A 16,884-nucleotide genomic window follows, 5' to 3' on the forward strand; every position below is an offset into this window, starting at 1 on the left:
CGCATGTACATATAAACTGTTATTCTCATGGTTCTTTGAGCGGGAGCGTAGTTTGGGGCAGGTCCATCCATATACTCGGGAAATGCTCAGGATCGGCAAGTCTTTATTTTTGTTATTAACAAAAAAAGAAGAAAAAAGGAATATAAATGACGAAATATGTATCTTTATCAGATGAAATCGAAATATATTCCTTATTCTTTCACCATTGAAATGTAGTACTCGGGGTATGTACGTACCATAGGAGCTTGCCAGTTAGTCTTGGCACCACCTTGCCTCCGGAGTCCTGATAGCTTACTCCGAACGGACACAGTCCTACCTCCATACTCCATAACACGACAAGCCCTCGCGTCCTCCGACGACGCCGCAGCAAGCACTTTTTGACCTTTGGTTTATGCTATCCAGACATGTGACGGTGGAAGTCACATACTTCGGAACAAGATGGTTGAAGTAGGGATCTCTTTCCAGACGTACGTCCATCCGCAACTCTTCGCCTTTACTCTACCTCTATCTATTGTTGGTTATCATTATTATTCTAGCTAACACCCCCGCTCGTGCACAGCATCAAATCACTCCTCATCTTCTTCGCACCGATTATCATCCCGCGAGCAATAAATCTTTATCGAGGCCTTCGGATCTCCCTGTCGCAGGCAGGCAGGATTCCGCCGCGCCCGCTTTCTCCGCTCGCTACTCGCGCTTTGAATGTCTTATTCTTCGCTATCGTCCTTTTTCTCCTGCTCAGTTTACCGGTCAATCCGCATGCTCCGGCTGCGAATATATTCTCGCTGACGCGTTCGAGACTGAATACTCCGACGGAGGTGATATTTACTCGGTTGGCGCGTCATCGGGCGGATAATGTGCTTACGGAGGAGGATACGCTGTTACGATCCAAGTTGACCTCGATGGCGGCGAGGAAGGCTTATCTTCGCTTTGGGGCGGAGCCTTTGATTAATTGCCAGTTCTGTTCGCCGGGTAGTCTGCAGTCTTATCTGCTTTACTATCTGCCGTTCAATGTGCTGGTGCCGCATCTTTTCCATATGCTTATTGTCGGCTTGGTTACGTCTGCGCCTTTTGCGGGTCAGGAGGCGGCGCAGTGGAGGAATACGTTTACTCTTGCGGGCCTTGCCCTTGCTGCGGTTGACTTGTATATAATGGCGACTTATGACCCTGTGCAGTCCGCGTCTACTGCCGTCAAGTTTGGTCAGGCGCCGCCGTCGGCTCTATACTATCGAATGGCTCTGGGACGGCCATTGGCGTTCACTATATTGGACGCTGTGTATGCCGCTCTGATCTACGTTTCTGCCACGGGTCGCCTCTTCTTCAGCCCGCCCTCGCAGGCGGACCAGATCGATCAGATTGTTTCAACAGCGACTTCGTCACTGACAAGCGCCAGTTCGAAGCTGCACGCATTGAGCGTAACACGCAATGCTGTGGTGAGGCAGAAGGTGCTGAAGAACCGGGACGATGAGTACTGGCGCGCAGTGGTGGCTATGGAGGGTTCTGGCGGTAATGCAGACGGCAACTCAGGAAGCATCTGGGAGGAAGAAGAGGTCGTGAAAGCCATGTCGAGAGCTATGAATGGACAGGCACGCGGAGGCATTGATCTATCAAGGCTAGGTGTCCAGGCGGGCGAGTATGTCGACGAGGTGACAGCTGGTCTGGAGAACGACGCCGTCGAGCGCCCTGAGTGAGGTCTGACATCCGCGATGCGCGATAGAGCCTTTGCAAAGACAAATAGATTGTAAAAATGTTTCTCTTATTGGTTTCTGGCTTCGATATAGCGACAAGTCGGCGTTATCTAGTGAAAAGCGATACTCTATAGGGTATAGCACGCAGCTGTGACACGCGCCTCCACGTGGAAGTCAAGGTATCTATGCTGGACTGGCTCCCCACTGATTCAGAACGGACCCGTAAGATCAACCGTTTTCTCTTGCCGAAAATGTAATTATCAGTGCGAACTTCGAAGGATAGAGAAACAGAGACTCGCAGAGTCGAGAAATGTCGAAGTACTGTTCGTCACAAAGCTAGAGTAGTCTCACCATGATCCATGGGCCTAGCATCTGCAGCATGACGATCTCCAGTCAGGATGGAGTATAGTACAGTACTCGCAGAGAGTAAGCTTTCTTGCAGAATATGCGCCGTAGTCCATAGAGAAATGGTTGAGCCCAACCAGACAGTTGCTCCATCTGATCAACGGGAGGAGAGACGAATACCTGGCAGCCCGTTGGTCCCTTCTGCCAAGCATGGACTTGTCGATTGTCCAAGGGAACCAAACGAACCAGTGGCACGCCAGACACTGCCAGCTGTGCACTGGAGCAATTTTCAGATGCCCTGTGACCCTGTCCGCCGTGTCTCAAGCGCAGTAGCTTCAACAGAGTCCTCGAGATGTGGAGAGAGCGTGGAGCATCGTGCCGCCATCATTGGGGCTTTGGCGTGTAGGCGGTGAGGGGGCAGCGAAGATCGGGGCATCTTCCACGAGACGATCAACTCCTCACCACAAGACACTACGCGCTTTCTCCCGCCCCCATTGCCTTGTGCTCTTTTCCTGCTAGGGCTGCTTGTCCAGCTTTGTCTGCTCCCCTCCATCTCTTGTTTGGTCTTCAGTCGTGACTCTCAGTCTGTCTTTGTTGTTGTGCCAGTTCCAATTGTCCGGAACCTGTCAGGTACAGGATCGAACGTTCAGGAACCTGCGGCAGAATCACCAGACTTCTCACAACAATAAACACGCACATTCCCCTTGTATCGACCCCTCACACACTGACGGATCGGCACGGCTACATTTCATAGGGCAAACAACTCTAGGTTATCTCAATCTCAGATCCTTATCATGTCCAAAGAGACGTCTCCCCCGTCGCAATCGGTGACGGAACTCAACGCATGTGTTTCAACATCTAGCGGTCACCGGAATCCCAAAGAAACCACTTTTCGAGAATGGCTGTTGGAAAACCAGATTGGTACGTCAATCAATGGCTGCAGATTCTTGTTTCTTCCTGGGTTGGCACATCTCTTATACTGCAATCCATACTGACTGGTCGCCAGGTGCCTCTGTTACAATCCTGGCGATGCTATTGGCGGTTCATAACCTGTACCCATCATTGCGGCCTTATACCGAGCCATTCTTCCAGCTTCAATACTACCAACCGAATACCGGCCTCTACACTCAAGGATGGGATGATATCTACTTTGTTATTTGTTCCGCCATCGGCTTCACCGCAGTGCGCGCAATTGCTATCGACTGGGTGTTCTGGCCCATGGGCCGACGTTGGGGTTTGAAAAGGAAAGCTTCAATCCGACTTGCGGAACAAGCTTGGATGGCCATTTATTATGGCTTGTTTTGGTCATGCGGAATGGTTCGTTTTCTCTTTACTTCCGCGGAAAACAAAGGAACCTATCCACTGATATACTTCCCGCTTTTAGTATCTCTGGTCTCATTCCAACTACTGGCTCGATTTCAAGGCCGTCTGGTCCGACTGGCCGTCGCGCGAAATGACCGTTTTCATGAAGTGGTATCTTCTTACGCAGTTGTCGTTCTGGATGCAGCAGCTTTTGGTGATCCACGTTGAAGAGAAGAGAAAAGATCACTACCAGATGCTTTCTCATCATGTTGCCACGATCACCCTACTCACTTCCGCCTATATATATAGCTTTTACAACGTTTCCAACGTTGTTCTCTGCCTGATGGACATTGTGGACCTCCTTCTGCCGGTAAGAACCCTCAAAAGATGCCAGCGCCCCTCAAGCGAATATTCTAACAGGCAATGCTGGGCAGATTGCAAAGATTCTGAAGTACTTGAAGTACGAAATGGCCTGCAACATCGTCTTCGGTGTATTCGTCCTTACATGGCTCGTCACGCGCCACATAGCGTACCCGCTTCTCTGCTGGTCGATCTACAAGGATGTCCCGGATCAGATGGCGTACGGTTGTTATTCCGGTGCCACTACGGAGATGATCTCAACGAACGGATACCCGGATAACTGGGGCCATCTCTTGGGTCCTTTCAAAGATCTTAATGGCCCAATCTGTATGAACCGTCGTGTCAAGTGGATCTTTCTCTCTTTCCTCCTGTTCCTCCAAGGTCTTTCCTTGATCTGGTTTGGAATGGTCATTCGCGTGGTCGTTGGAGTTCTGCGTACAGGAAATGCTGAGGACACTCGAAGCGACGATGAAGAAGACGAGGTGGAGTCGGACTCCCAAGTCAGCAGTATGAGGCGAAAGGAGATGGCTAAGAACAGCATTGGTGACAGCAGCTCCAACTCGGAGGCAGCATTCCGCAGGTCGAGCAGTCGTCCTGTTCGAAGCCGTGGCCGTGGAGGAATCCGACTCGGTGATCAGAGCGACAGGAAAGCCCTGCTTGGTCGTATCGGATGCGACAAGCCCACCTAACCCTTTGCATTTCTGGCATATGATAGTCTTTGTCTTTGTCTTCATTTTATTTCTCTCGTCATCTTTAAGCGTGCTGTCGCTTTCGAATGTATGCCCTCTTCAGCAAATCTGGGCTTGTTATTTTCAACCTGCAATTACACCTTCACGTCAATTTTCGATGGTAACGACGAGGCGGACTTCCTTTCTTGTCATGGTGCAACACTTTCTTATTTGTTCTATTCTTGGTGATCTGAATGATCTCAGCGTCTATAAGATCTCTCGCTGCAGTTGAATGTCGGCTACGGCTTGACAGAGGGATTGAATGCCCTGTACGAATGCTCACGTGTTTCCGATTCCAATCTCTGAAGAGATTGCGATGCAAATGAATACCCGGTCGCAATGTTTGTTCCTGTATGTTGTGCTTGTGTTTTTTTCCTTCCTGATCATCATGTTGTCATTTGCGAAATATCTGCATTCGATGAACACACGTCAAGGTCGGCATGTTAAGTGGTTTAACGGGATGTAAAAAGAGAAATTTGACATGGAACGGGTTGTCTATCCGCGCTGGTCTTCCTTCCTTTGCCTCGTTCGTGTGTATGTGGTCCAGACTCTTTCTGCTGGGCCAAAATCACCTGTGGCTCGATTGAGCTAGGTGTGCTACGTGAGAACTCTACGAGAAAACATGCTTCAATTAAGCTGTTTGGTTTGAATTATATGGCAATGAATAACGACTGAACAGGACTCGTCCCTCAGTTCAGCCGCTTGGCTGTCCATCTCTGCTCTGTACCAATATGGTCTTTGATGCCTGTTGTAAAAGTAGACCTAACAGCTGTCCATGGCTGATACATTTGTGATCTCCAAGACCGTTATTATATCCATCAAGACGCCATATACCCCCTATATTCTCTAGGAACGGACTAGATCTCATGTCTCGAACCACCTGTCTCGCTCCTTCGAGCGGCTTCCAAGTAGTAGACAATGGTGCACCGCGGACCACTGTCTTGCTCAACACTGATAAGGGGTTCAGAAGGGGTTCAGACCTCGAAAACCCCGACGAAAACGGACAGCACGCTTCTTTTGAGCTTTGTCCTAGCGCCTAGTGTTCCGAATATGTCTTGCAGTAGTCTAGGACCGCGTCGGTGCCCCGGCTAAGTGGACCATGTGGCTGCCGGGGAAGTTCAGCCCCCCTTTTTATAGTCGTGAGGACGTGCACAGTATCTAGTCAATTTCTCAACGGCATCAGTGCCAAGGCTCATAGCAGCGTAGGATCATATCATTTTGCTGTTCTTTATGGGAAGTCATGATCCGTCTTTCTCTCGAAGCTTCGCCAGAGCTGCCGCGATACCTTCACTCACCCCTTCCTCCTCCTGACGCTGAGAATTTGGCACCTCTGAGCTCTCTATGTCTCTGCGTTCCGCTTCTCTAATGCTAGCCTCCTGAGCAGCAAGGAGCATGGCCTCCTCTTCACCCTGCTCCTCCTGTCTCTCGGGGGGACGGGCTGCCGCACTAGTCACAGGCGGAGGATTCCTAACAGGCGCGGTCTGTCTCTTCGCCTTTTCCACACGAAAGCCTTCTCTCACGGCACCGCACCACTGTCGTACCTTTTTCTCTCCCCAGCCCGGTACCATGCTGATCTGCTCTGGCTGTGCGTTGACAGCAGCCTGCAGACTGCCAAAGTTCGAGATCAAGCTCGCCGCGTCCGACTTGTTGATGCTCCTTGGCACGGTCACAAATTCAATCAAACTCTCCTGATAAGACTGCGCCTGCTGAGAGCGAATCGCAGTAGGCTGCGCATTTTCCGAAGACTTAAACAATTCCAAATAATGAGCAGCTTCCGGCGCAGACCAGCATAGAATCAAAGTCAGATTATTGATAATCGACGTCTTTGACAGTTCCTTCAGACTGTCTTCGTGATTCGGTATATCCACCATCACAAGGAGGATACGCAGGTTATATTTACCTGCCAGCAGTCTGATTCGCGAATAAATGTATTCTGGATGTAGACGATGGTACTTTAAAGACAGGAACAGCGCACATGTAGTGCTGCCAACTACGTAGTCAGCTGGGATATCGGCGTATTCCCACGGGACGAGTTTGATATGGTTTAAGATCGGGTTTCCCCTCTGTCTGGTCGAGACGAGGACTGCAGAAGGGGCATTTCTGTTGGGTAGTGCTTGAGGCTTCGGTTGCTGGACTTTGGTTGGCTGTGTAGAAGTAGAGGAAGGTCGTGGGTTAGGCGCTTCAGTGGATTTCTCTGGTTCTTGGGAAGTAGTTGGATCCATCCTGGGAGGTAGACCAGGATCGTGTTGAGATTGGTATTATTGTATTAAATAATGGAGAGCTTGAGGAAAGATTAGTTAACTAATTAACTAGGTATTGATCAGTGGAATAGTTGAATAGTTTAAGACTGGTTGATGATTACTACTATCGCGGATCGGCCCAAGAGTCTTATCTCACCGCCCGGAGCTCCTAGCGTTGGTTTCGCCGCCAAAACTAACTTACTTTTCACTTTTTCTGCCGCCCGCCATCTGAAGAAATAAATTCAGCAGTTGCAACAATGGAAGAAACACGCAAACGAAGACGGCTTTCGGAGAGCGGCAGCTTCCAGGTCGAAGATGCCGTTAAAGAAGCTATCAAAAATGACACAGTCGCTACTGAGCAGCAAAACACTCCATCTGCTGCTGCAGCTACTACTCGTCCACCGCGGAAAACGCTCTTCGTGCGATCTCTGCCCGCCTCCGCGACGACCGAGAGTTTGACCGAGTACTTCTCGCAGTCTTATGTGATCAAGCATGCAACTGTCGTTCTGGACCCGGAAACGAAGCAATCGAAAGGCTACGGTTTCGTCTCCTTTGCCGATCTCGAAGATGCGCAGCGTGCTCTTGAGGAATTCAACGGGAGCGTTTTCGATGGGAAGAAAATCAAAGTCGAATATGCCGAGCCTCGTCACCGAGAGGTCGACGAGACTGTTGGCAAGAGTCATCCCACTGCTGAGGCTCTCAAGTTGAAGGAGGAGAGAGAACGTCGGAAGGCGGAGACCCAGCCGCCTAAACTGATCGTGCGGAACTTGCCGTGGAGTATCAAAGAGCCGGATGATTTGGCTGTTTTGTTCAGAAGCTACGGAAAGGTCAAGCATGCGGTCCTCCCTAAGAAGGGAAATCAACTCGCTGGGTTTGGATTTGTGGTTCTACGAGGCAGGAAAAATGCCGAGAAGGCGCTTGAAGGTGTCAATGGAAAGGAGGTCGATGGTAGGACAATCGCTGTCGACTGGGCAGTCGACAAGGAAACCTGGGAAAATGTACAGAAGACTGCGGAGGAAGACGCCGACCCCAAACCGGAGGTCGACGGAGACGACGACGCCGCCGCATCAGCTCAAGATGAGGAACATCAGTGGGAAGACGCAAGCTCCGACGAAGAAGCCGAAGATAGCTCTGAGGAGGACGAAGATGTGGACATGGATGACGTGGAGGATGTAGATGATGACGAGGAAGAAGAAGAAGAAGAAGAGAAGGAAGATGAAAGAAATGCTTCGACAGTCTTCATTCGAAACCTACCATTCACGAGCACCGACGACTTACTATATGATCATTTCACCCGGTTCGGACCAGTGAGATATGCCAGAGTTGTTCTTGACCCCGAGACGGAGCGGCCCAAGGGAACCGGTTTTGTCTGCTTCTACAAGGTTGAAGATGCGGTCTCATGTGTACGGAACGCCCCTAAGCAGTTTGAGGTGCTGGCCGAGAAGGATAAATCCAAGCCATCCACGATAGTGAAGCACTCTGTTCTACAGAATGAGAACGCTGATCCGACCGGACAATACACCATGGACGGTCGTGTTCTGCAGGTCACGCGTGCTGTCAGCAAGTCTCAGGCTTCACGATTGCAGGAGGAAGGTGTCACGAAGCGACTTGCTAGAGACACGGATAAGCGTCGTCTCTATCTTCTGTCCGAGGGTACGATTCCTTCTAACTCGGCTCTCTACAAGAAGCTTTCGCCTTCGGAGATCAAGATGCGCGAAGACAGTCTCAAGCAGCGACAGACGCTCATCAAGAACAACCCGACGCTCCATCTCAGTCTCACCCGTCTTTCCGTCCGTAACATCCCACGACATATCACCTCCAAAGACCTGAAGGCTCTCGCCAGAGAAGCGGTCGTTGGCTTTGCCAAGGACGTCAAAGCAGGTCTCCGTCAGCCATTGTCCAAGGAGGAGCTGAAGCGAAGCGCCGACGAAATGAGGGAAGCCGAAAAGGAGCGGAAACTGAAGGGCAAGGGAATCGTCAAGCAGACCAAGATCGTCTTTGAGGGACGGGACGGCAGCAAAATCGATGAAAAGAGCAGTGCCGGAAGAAGCAGAGGTTATGGTTTCATCGAGTACGCCACTCACCGCAATGCCCTCATGGGTCTTCGCTGGCTCAATGGCCATGCTGTCGAGATGAAGCCCGAAAACGGCGAGAAGGGGAAGAAGAAGCGTCTCATTGTTGAATTTGCCATTGAGAATGCCCAGGTCGTCAAGCGAAGAAACGAGCATCAAGCCAAGGTCCGCACTTCCAGCAAAACAGACAAGACGGACGATGACTCTCGGTCCGACGAGAAGGGAGGCCGCAAGGGATTCCAGAGAAGAGACCAGAGGAACGGTCAGAGAGGAGACCAGAGAAGAGACCAGAGGGGCGGTCAGAGAGGAGACCAGAGAAGAGACCAGAGGGGCGGTCAGAGAGCAGACCAGAAGAGAGACCAGAAAGGGCCGCCAGGGAAGTTCAATCAAGGACTGAAACGGAAGAGGTCCGAGAGCGGCATCGACGAGAAGAAAACGGGGGACAAGGAGAAGGGTAAAGATCGCGGAGAAAAGGACAACGGTGTTGCAAAGAGGAATCGCATCATCGCGAAGAAGAGGATGCAGAGAAAGACGCGGAAAGGCAAGGCCTGATGTACAAAGTCTAGGGAAAAGTTTATGTCTTGAAAATATCCTTCATTATGTCTAATATATTCTACGGCGCTTCTGGTTGGAGCACCAATTCCACGAACGTGTTTCTCCTTAGATGTCTTCGAATATAGTTGCCAGTAGTAGATCCGGTCCCAGAGTTGTAGCAGACTGCAGGCAACTCGATCTGATCTGGAAATGCAAAAGGAACAAAGATCATCTCTATTGAACAGCGTATGTCTATCTTGCCGTGACCATTCCATTATTCTCGGGTATTCGATTTGTTACTAGATCATTTACAACGAGGCCCATAGCACAATCACGTATTCGTAGCACCCACCACCTTTCCAACGATATTGTAGCGCTTGCTGAAAAACGTATACCACTCGCTCAGGACCGTCTTCTCCTTGTCATCGAGGTCATACCAATCGGGCCTGCAATCCTCAGGCTTCAGTGAGGAAGAGGCGAGTGCGCGTGAAGGGTCCTTGCCGGCGAAAACTGCAGGGAAACCACATCGTCAGCTTCTGCTGGAAAACTTCTAGTTGTGAATTTTCTCCGGGTGATAAACATACCGCGATATTGTCCCTCAGGTCCGTAGGCTGGGTTTCGAGAGACGTCGAACACGACACCTTTGATAGCGACCAAGGTTGGGCGACTCGGGTCGGTGCCTGGGTGCTTTGCGATCAGTATACGTTTGCGTGCATCGATAATCGATGGGGGTATACACTCACCATCACATTTTGATAGCTCCTCGTAAGTAATGGGGTCGTCCTTGGGAGGGTCCAGCTGGACAGGCTGTTTCGGGTTGAATTGTTTCGGTTCCGGCTCGTGGCTCGACATTGTATCTGCCAATTCCAATGGGATACCCGAAAAGAGTCTCAATAGCTGATTACTCTAAATGTGCGACGGGAAGTGCCAGACAAGATGCGCATTCACGGGAATAATAATAATGTTTCCGTCGAAGAAAGCAAAGCTCCGACTGAAAGCCGCAAAACAAACGCGGGGTTTTCGGAGAGGGCGGGGTTTGTCTTCCATGGTTAATTAATTAAGTATGGCGAGCTCGTCTCTCGGGAACGAGAAATTCAACCAAACATATTCAGGTGATTTGATTGCACTTCTTTGCCCTAGCGGCATATAATCTGTCGGTGCTATATTCATTGCATATTATCATTATCAGGGGGTAGATGACTGTTGCCTGATAGGTCATAGTTATGCAGCCTCTGGAAACCGATGGACCTAGGCATGCAGACGATCGCTGTTCATGGACTAGGATTATAGATATGGCAATATTGTCAGAAGTTATAGTTATTCCACTCTATTGTTATAAACCACATATAGACTGCATCTGGGAAGAGAGAGCAGTATACTCTTCGTTATAGAGAATCTTCAGTACGGTCACCACTGCGCACCTTCCTCTTCCGTAGAAGCAACCAGTACAACACGAGCACAATCTTTTCTTCTCTTCTCATCCTTTTCCTTTTCCTTTTCCTTTTCTTCTCATCATCATTCCATCCGGGAGACTTCTCCTCGATTTCTCTCTATCGATCCTGATCTTTACGCGAACATCTGAGTTTATTTATGTCCTACGAGATACTCTCGACTCCTTGCGGAGCGTCTTACGCATCTTATCTGGCACTCCAGACATGGCCAAGAGATAAATGGCTGGAATGCTCGCCCTATCAGGGAAAAGCTGTCCCGGATTGCAGGGAGAATCTGATAAGATGAGAAGCCCAGTCTGTCAAGGTGGACTACGAGATTGAACAGAGGTCTGGTTCGGTTCCTACAAACCACACCATGCAGAAGCGCATCATGTCGATTTCCTCCAGTCTCCCCGTATGATGGACGAGCAGAATATCCGATTAACAAAGGAGCGCGGTATCGTTATATCGCTGTTCGCCGCATAAGGAAGATACCGAAGAACATACCTCGGCCCAGAAAACCGATAAAAATCGAATCCGGGTCCTATTCCTCTCCCGGCAACGCTTCGTCCGGTCCCGCGTCGAGGGGCCGGGCAAAGACTGGGGGTGGCCGTCATAAACCGTCGATAGCCAATTGTTCGTTGCTTTCGTTGCTCTAGACTAGTATGAGGGCAGCGGGTTGCTGTTACCTTGAAAACTTGCGCTGTCCCGGTGGAGCATATCAGGTTAAGCCGCACATGGAGTCTTCCGTTTTCTACAGTTTTTCATTATTATTTTCTTGCCCCTAGTGGTTCGCCCCATTGTATCTGTCTCCATGACATGCCACTGGTCTGGGGACAATAAATACCGTTCTCCGGAGCTATTTCTACTTAACGGGGCGCGGTTCTGTCTGTCTCGATTTTCTCGTCTGCTGCCCTCCCGACTGCTCTGCTCTGCTCTGCCAGCGCCGCCATTGACCGATGGCAGTCGATTCGGAGGCCCCCAATGGGCCAATTTCTCATACGGCCCTAGCTGCTGCCATCAGTAATAATGGTGATTACCCCACCATCGTGCCTGATCCGGAGTCAGTCAGTTTAGCCTCGAAGCGGGCCAAAGGGACAACAGTCAGCGAAAAGGCCAAAATTGTCGAAGACAACGCAGATTCTGTCTTGAACGTTTCCATCCAGGAGGGCACCGATCATACACACCGTAGGTTGAAGCCGAGACACATACAACTGATCGGTATCGGTGGGACTATCGGTACAGCCTTATACGTTCAGATCGGGCAAGGCTTGATGCATGGCGGCCCCGCAAGTTTATTCATAGCATTTGCATTCTGGTAAGTACCTACTCATTGCTTGCTCTATTAATCGTTATGCTCCACGGTTCTTGGGAAGTTGCGATCCAGGAGTGGTTCTGCAATGAATTGGCTTGATATCCAGGAAAGCTGCAATCTATATGTTGGCACAGCGGACAATCCTGTTTCCGATGATCAGAATGGAATCAGCTTGGAGATTTCTTGCTTTTGGACGTCGAATCTTATACTGCTATTGTATAGGTGTACTTTTATCTGCGCAATTACTGTCTGTAAGACATCCCACTGCCCTGTTCTTGAACTGAGCCCTTGCAATGTTATCCACGGCCTTTCTCCCAACCGAACCGGCTGCGGCGACGTATTGTCCCTCCTACCGAGAGCGCCCCTGCATGAGAACCCGGTCAGCCCAAAAAGCGCCAAACTCGTCTCATCGCCTGTCCTGCGCAGGTTCGGTTCCATCTGAGATGGTATCTGGATTGCTAGCTTGTTCCCTCTGAAAGATCTATAGCCCTTGGAAGTAAGCATGTGCTAAAATGTAGGATCCTCCGATCTATAGGTATGGCCGAAATGGTGACATATCTGCCGATATCGTCGCCTTTCGTTCGATTTGCGGGCCGCTATGTCGACGAGGCTTTCGGAGTCGCGGCCGGATACAACTTCTTCATCTTCGAGGCTGCGTTAGTGCCCTTCGAAGTCACCGCGTGCAACATGATCATCAATTACTGGAGCGATGCAGTCCCTGTAGGTGGAATCATTGCGATCATACTGGTCCTTTACGCGTGAGTGTCCCTACAAAGCCGCTGTCTAACCTGTAATGCGATAATCCTGCGTACACGGGAGCTCTAATACCTGGTCATAGTCTCCTCAACATCTTTGCCGTCAAGTGGTACGGTGAATCCGAGTTCTGGTTGGCTATAGGCAAGGTGCTGCTTAGTTCCGGTCTGATTCTGTACACGTTTATCACCATGGTAGGGGGCAACCCCTTGGGTGATCGCTTTGGGTTCAGATACTGGAAGAACCCGGGCTCTTTTGCAGAGTATTACAAAGAAGGGCATCTGGGTAAATGGCTCGGATTTCTGCAGTGCCTTATCACGGCAAGTTTTACTATGGCAGGGCCCGATTACGTCTCTATGGCTGCTGGGGAGGCGGAAAATCCACGCAAGGTGATGCCAAAGGCGTTCAATGGTGTTTTCTATCGACTCACTGCTTTTTTCGTTCTCGGAGTCCTGTGCGTTGGTATACTGGTACCGTATAATGATCCTACGATGACAGCAGCCTTTGAACAGGGGCTACCAGGCGCTGCTGCGTCGCCATATGTCGTTTCGATGGACCGACTGCATATCCCAGTGCTGCCGCACATTGTCAATGCCATGATTCTCACAGCCTGTTTTAGCGCAGGGAACAGCTATGTTTATTGTGCTAGCAGAAGTCTGTACGGTCTGGCACTCGAGGGCAAAGCGCCCCGAGTCCTGGCCCGGTGCACGAAGAATGGAGTACCCATTTACTGCGTTACTATTGTCCTGGTGATTGCTCTATTGAGCTTCCTGCAGGTATCTAATAGCGCTTCGGTCGTGCTAGACTGGTTCGTTAATCTTGTATGCAATCCAACGACCCCCCTCAGAGATTCATAATGTCATCGTCAACGTATTCTGACAGGTGGATAGGTGACGGCCTCCCAACTTATCAACTACGCAGTTATCTCCTTCACATTCATCCGGTTCAAGAAGGCACTGGACAAGCAGGGCATCTCGCGTGATTCCTTGCCCTACAAGGGTCGTTTTCAGCCATTCCTCGCCTGGTATGCCCTGGCGGGCACATTCACCATGGCGTTTGTTGGTGGCTACACCGTCTTCCTCCCGGGGAACTGGGACGTCCCAACCTTCTTCTTTTCCTACACCATGATCGGCGTCTTCCCCATTTTATATATTGGGTGGAAGCTTATCCGACGAACGGAATTCAGAAAGCCTGAAAAAGTTGATCTCAAGACCGGAGTCGCTGAGATTGATGAATATACCCAGAACTATATACCTACTCCTCCTAGGTGAGTGTCCAGTCGTTTTCCTCAATTTTTCTCATCGGTGGGATGGGTAAGCTAACGATAATTTTCCTTTTTTAAGAAACGCATTCGTCAAGTGGTTTAATATCCTTCTCGGTTGATAGTCAGATGATAGAACTTAAAGTTTACTCCATGAGCTCATTTGAATTTGGCATTTACAGCAGTTTCAACCGAGAGGTGTAGCTCCGTTGATGCATAAATATTACCAATATATTCTCTTCTTTTATTCACATGCATAGCGGACATGGATTGTCAACTATAATTCATCTATGCTCATTAATTCTTAACTTTAAACATTTATCGGTCGTGCGCATCTATTATTCGGCTCTCAGTGCTTGACTCGCCAAGAAAGTAATCTATAAAAAAAAAATAATATGAAGAAGTAAAAAAAAAATGCAAAAATCCAGTTTTCTTTCCATCGGGTATCCAAAATAGTCCAGGGGTCCTAAGGACCTTATGCTGAAAAAAAAACAAAAAGACGGGTATATTATAAAAGAGCAATCGTTAAGAATAAATGTTTATATGTATGCACAGACAACTAGATAGATAGGTGTTAGTTAGCAAACGGCGATTGTGAGAGATAGATAGATAGACATGGAAACAAAAGTGACATACATAGGAGGAGGAGGATTATGAGATATGTTGGAGTCTGGAGTATGTTCTTGGGAGCAGCGTTGGATTTTGAAGGTGAAGTGGGAGTTGCTGTTGTATCTGCCTTTGCGGGGTTTGTGATTGAAATTGGATTTGCGGATGCTGACGCTGATGAATATGCAGATGCAGATGCGGATAAAGATAAAGATGTAGATGCGGATACAGTCGCAGACGCAGACGCAGTCGGAGTCGCCATCACAATCATAGTCGCTGTTTCAGTAACAGTAACTGGAACACCAGCTCTACATACACACACACAGAGAGAGAGGTTAGTCAACGAAATTGTACTTTTCTCATGGACCAGCCCACGAGAAGAAAGACGGAAGATAAGGAAGGAGATAAGGATTGCATACATAACAGATGGCCAACCATCAACATAGTCAAGATAATTGTATCCGAGCTGGGCTTGCTATTCTCACACACACGTCAATTAGCATGTTTTTGTTTCCACGCTTAACTATTTCCGGGTATTCTCACATCGTAATTTAGACCAATGTCCTCGTTTACTATTATATTATATATGGATTAGTATAAAAGAAAGTTTGCAGGAAACTGGGGGAGGGGTCCAACTCAACCTACAGTAATGATAATAAAGTATATCAAAATCACCAGTTTCTGCTCCACTCATTATTCCCTGTCCACCTGGTGCGTAGACCACGCCGTTATTGTTCGAGCCATATATGATGGTGCCGCCGCCGTCTGTGAGGTTCGTGCCTGATTCGTCTACGTATGGACCTTGGATGGTGGCGGATCTGCCGACGCGAATGGAGTATCTGTGCGAGGTTAGTTTCTGGTGTTATTTGATAGTAATAGGGGTGGGTGTTTATATATATATATATATATATATATATAAAGAAAAAGGAATGAATGGATGGATGGGTGAAATATCAACGTACTCATCACCAGCTGGAGGAAGAGTCGACTCGAAATTACAACACTGTCCATGGCTAAACCAGAGATAATACCACGGTTCTCGATAATACATAAACGACCCCTCGACAGGACGTGTTCCATCCGGCTCTCTCGTAGCCGGATATGATTTCAGAAACGCATTATCTTCTCCAGGAAGAATGTCGTAAGCAAGATTCACCGCGTCGGGGTCTTCTCTGTCTTCAACCGACGTCAACTGCGAGGCGAGAGGTGCCTGCCAGATATTGGTCCAATAGCTCCCCCAAGCCAGGTATGGTTGACCATTTTTCGGATCGATCAGGACACTAGGGTCGATAGCATTCGATGCACTGTAAGGATAGTTGCTGCTGAAGAGACCCGTACCCGTTGCGATGATTTCTCCAAGATCAGTCCAAGGACCCCGGTCGATATCCGCAGTGATCGCTACTCCAATGGAGCTCTCCCGTGTTCCATCCCGGCTAACTGCGTAATAGCAGTAAAAGGACCCGTTGTACTCCATCACGTTTGGGGCCCATGGGTCTTCTCGGCCTTCTCTTTGAATCACACTTGGTCCATTTAACACTGTGCCTAGCGATTCCCATGGTCCGCTCATGTTACTCGCCTTGAAATAGGGGATAGATACCCCTCCAGTGAAGGCGTAGTAGTTGTTGTTGTAGCGGATAACGCTGGGGTCATGGACTTGAAGATTTCCTTGTAGGGCTATTGGATACCCAGTTGTTTGTACGGGGCTTCCAACGCCGACTGTTCCTGATGCGACAGGAGGGGCCGCATTCACAGGAGAAATGAAAGCCAGGCTCAAGGCCACCAAAGATAGGAGAACCATTTGGTAAGCTCTATGTTCGATGGATGCGAACATGACAAGAATGATAAAAGACGATGCGAAGTTGGTGTGCTAGTAATAGAGATGCGCCGCAAGGTTTTTTATTCAAAAGCATTGGCATTTGACGACAAATCCGAGCTAGCTGGCATTCAATGGTCAGGAACAATGGTTCTAGTGGGATATCAGTCAGTCAAGTCAGTCAATGGTCGGCTTACGACGATGCTACTCAGTCAGGCTATTTAGAAACTGCATCACATACGATTCCTCAAGCACACTGGGCGCTATACGACAGGTCCAGTCGTCCCGAGACTAACGCTGACCAAAGAATCCATCAAGGAGAGTGGGAGCTAGTGCAAGGTCAAAAAGAGAAAAAAGAGAAAAAAGACGCATATAATGTATGGCCTGCTGGTAGAATACTTAAGGCCCAGCGACTAGCGGCATACAGAACTTGGAGAACA

The 16,884-nt window shown here is 49.2% G+C and overlaps 8 protein-coding genes across 8 annotated transcripts; 5 read left to right on the forward strand and 3 right to left on the reverse strand.

Annotated features, from left to right (window-relative positions):
* The first annotated feature begins 93 nt into the window (after positions 1-93).
* C8Q69DRAFT_131135 (hypothetical protein) lies at positions 94-1,886 on the forward strand. The gene is made up of 3 exons (XM_028625305.1): positions 94-251; positions 311-467; positions 560-1,886. Exons 2-3 carry the CDS (start codon positions 439-441, stop codon positions 1,686-1,688), a joined length of 1,158 nt encoding a protein of 385 aa, XP_028486952.1. The 5' UTR covers positions 94-251; positions 311-438; the 3' UTR covers positions 1,689-1,886.
* Positions 1,887-2,634: 748 nt separating this feature from the next.
* On the forward strand, positions 2,635-4,532 carry C8Q69DRAFT_131127 (putative longevity-assurance protein). The gene is made up of 4 exons (XM_028625303.1): positions 2,635-2,951; positions 3,037-3,347; positions 3,415-3,702; positions 3,767-4,532. The coding sequence occupies exons 1-4, from the start codon at positions 2,825-2,827 to the stop codon at positions 4,379-4,381; spliced, it is 1,341 nt and encodes a 446-aa protein (XP_028486953.1). The 5' UTR covers positions 2,635-2,824; the 3' UTR covers positions 4,382-4,532.
* Positions 4,533-5,559: 1,027 nt separating this feature from the next.
* Positions 5,560-6,765, reverse strand: C8Q69DRAFT_131130 (mating-type switching protein Swi10). Its single transcript, XM_028625304.1, has one exon. It carries the CDS (start codon positions 6,640-6,642, stop codon positions 5,659-5,661), a length of 984 nt encoding a protein of 327 aa, XP_028486954.1. The 5' UTR covers positions 6,643-6,765; the 3' UTR covers positions 5,560-5,658.
* Positions 6,766-6,868: 103 nt separating this feature from the next.
* On the forward strand, positions 6,869-9,284 carry C8Q69DRAFT_427886 (putative ribosome biogenesis; the record flags this gene model as incomplete). Its single annotated transcript, XM_028628449.1, has 2 exons — positions 6,869-8,941; positions 9,149-9,284. The coding sequence occupies exons 1-2, from the start codon at positions 6,918-6,920 to the stop codon at positions 9,282-9,284; spliced, it is 2,160 nt and encodes a 719-aa protein (XP_028486955.1). The 5' UTR covers positions 6,869-6,917.
* A 156-nt stretch (positions 9,285-9,440) lies between these two features.
* On the reverse strand, positions 9,441-10,550 carry C8Q69DRAFT_131303 (putative progesterone binding protein). Its single transcript, XM_028625306.1, has 3 exons — positions 10,010-10,550; positions 9,851-9,946; positions 9,441-9,776 (listed from the first exon to the last, which is right to left on the reverse strand). The coding sequence occupies exons 1-3, from the start codon at positions 10,116-10,118 to the stop codon at positions 9,598-9,600; spliced, it is 384 nt and encodes a 127-aa protein (XP_028486956.1). The 5' UTR covers positions 10,119-10,550; the 3' UTR covers positions 9,441-9,597.
* A 606-nt stretch (positions 10,551-11,156) lies between these two features.
* On the forward strand, positions 11,157-12,139 carry C8Q69DRAFT_131422 (hypothetical protein). The gene has a single exon (XM_028625308.1). The coding sequence runs from the start codon at positions 11,656-11,658 to the stop codon at positions 12,016-12,018; it is 363 nt and encodes a 120-aa protein (XP_028486957.1). The 5' UTR covers positions 11,157-11,655; the 3' UTR covers positions 12,019-12,139.
* Positions 12,140-12,557: 418 nt separating this feature from the next.
* C8Q69DRAFT_503982 (amino acid permease/ SLC12A domain-containing protein) lies at positions 12,558-14,035 on the forward strand (the record flags this gene model as incomplete). The annotated part of the gene is made up of 3 exons (XM_028632543.1): positions 12,558-12,769; positions 12,850-13,585; positions 13,655-14,035. The coding sequence occupies 3 exons, from the start codon at positions 12,558-12,560 to the stop codon at positions 14,033-14,035; spliced, it is 1,329 nt and encodes a 442-aa protein (XP_028486958.1).
* Positions 14,036-15,113: 1,078 nt separating this feature from the next.
* Positions 15,114-16,703, reverse strand: C8Q69DRAFT_131392 (endo 1,5-alpha-arabinase). The gene is made up of 4 exons (XM_028625307.1): positions 16,686-16,703; positions 15,594-16,597; positions 15,277-15,470; positions 15,114-15,203 (listed from the first exon to the last, which is right to left on the reverse strand). Exons 2-4 carry the CDS (start codon positions 16,460-16,462, stop codon positions 15,151-15,153), a joined length of 1,116 nt encoding a protein of 371 aa, XP_028486959.1. The 5' UTR covers positions 16,463-16,597; positions 16,686-16,703; the 3' UTR covers positions 15,114-15,150.
* Between the last annotated feature and the right edge of the window lie 181 nt (positions 16,704-16,884).

The sequence above is a fragment of the Paecilomyces variotii genome (assembly GCF_004022145.1).
Source record: "Paecilomyces variotii strain CBS 101075 chromosome Unknown C8Q69scaffold_2, whole genome shotgun sequence".
Taxonomy (NCBI): Eukaryota; Fungi; Ascomycota; class Eurotiomycetes; order Eurotiales; family Thermoascaceae; genus Paecilomyces; species Paecilomyces variotii.

Coding starts and splice junctions, on each gene's coding strand:
- C8Q69DRAFT_131135 (XM_028625305.1), top strand. CDS start 439: ATGGTTGAAGTAGGGATCTCTTTCCAGAC. Junction 468..559: donor GTAGGGATCTCTTTCCAGAC/GTACGTCCATCC, acceptor GCTCGTGCACAG/CATCAAATCACTCCTCATCT.
- C8Q69DRAFT_131127 (XM_028625303.1), top strand. CDS start 2,825: ATGTCCAAAGAGACGTCTCCCCCGTCGCAATCGGTGACGGAACTCAAC. Junction 3,348..3,414: donor TGTTTTGGTCATGCGGAATG/GTTCGTTTTCTC, acceptor TCCCGCTTTTAG/TATCTCTGGTCTCATTCCAA. Junction 3,703..3,766: donor TTGTGGACCTCCTTCTGCCG/GTAAGAACCCTC, acceptor AATGCTGGGCAG/ATTGCAAAGATTCTGAAGTA.
- C8Q69DRAFT_131130 (XM_028625304.1), bottom strand. CDS start 6,642: ATGGATCCAACTACTTCCCAAGAACCAGAGAAATCCACTGAAGCGCCT.
- C8Q69DRAFT_131303 (XM_028625306.1), bottom strand. CDS start 10,118: ATGTCGAGCCACGAGCCGGAACCGAAACAATTCAACCCGAAACAGCCT. Junction 9,947..10,009: donor GGAGCTATCAAAATGTGATG/GTGAGTGTATAC, acceptor CAAAGCACCCAG/GCACCGACCCGAGTCGCCCA. Junction 9,777..9,850: donor ACCTGAGGGACAATATCGCG/GTATGTTTATCA, acceptor GTTTCCCTGCAG/TTTTCGCCGGCAAGGACCCT.
- C8Q69DRAFT_131422 (XM_028625308.1), top strand. CDS start 11,656: ATGGCAGTCGATTCGGAGGCCCCCAATGGGCCAATTTCTCATACGGCC.
- C8Q69DRAFT_131392 (XM_028625307.1), bottom strand. CDS start 16,462: ATGTTCGCATCCATCGAACATAGAGCTTACCAAATGGTTCTCCTATCT. Junction 15,471..15,593: donor CTTCCTCCAGCTGGTGATGA/GTACGTTGATAT, acceptor AACCTCGCACAG/ATACTCCATTCGCGTCGGCA. Junction 15,204..15,276: donor TATACTTTATTATCATTACT/GTAGGTTGAGTT, acceptor ATAATATAATAG/TAAACGAGGACATTGGTCTA.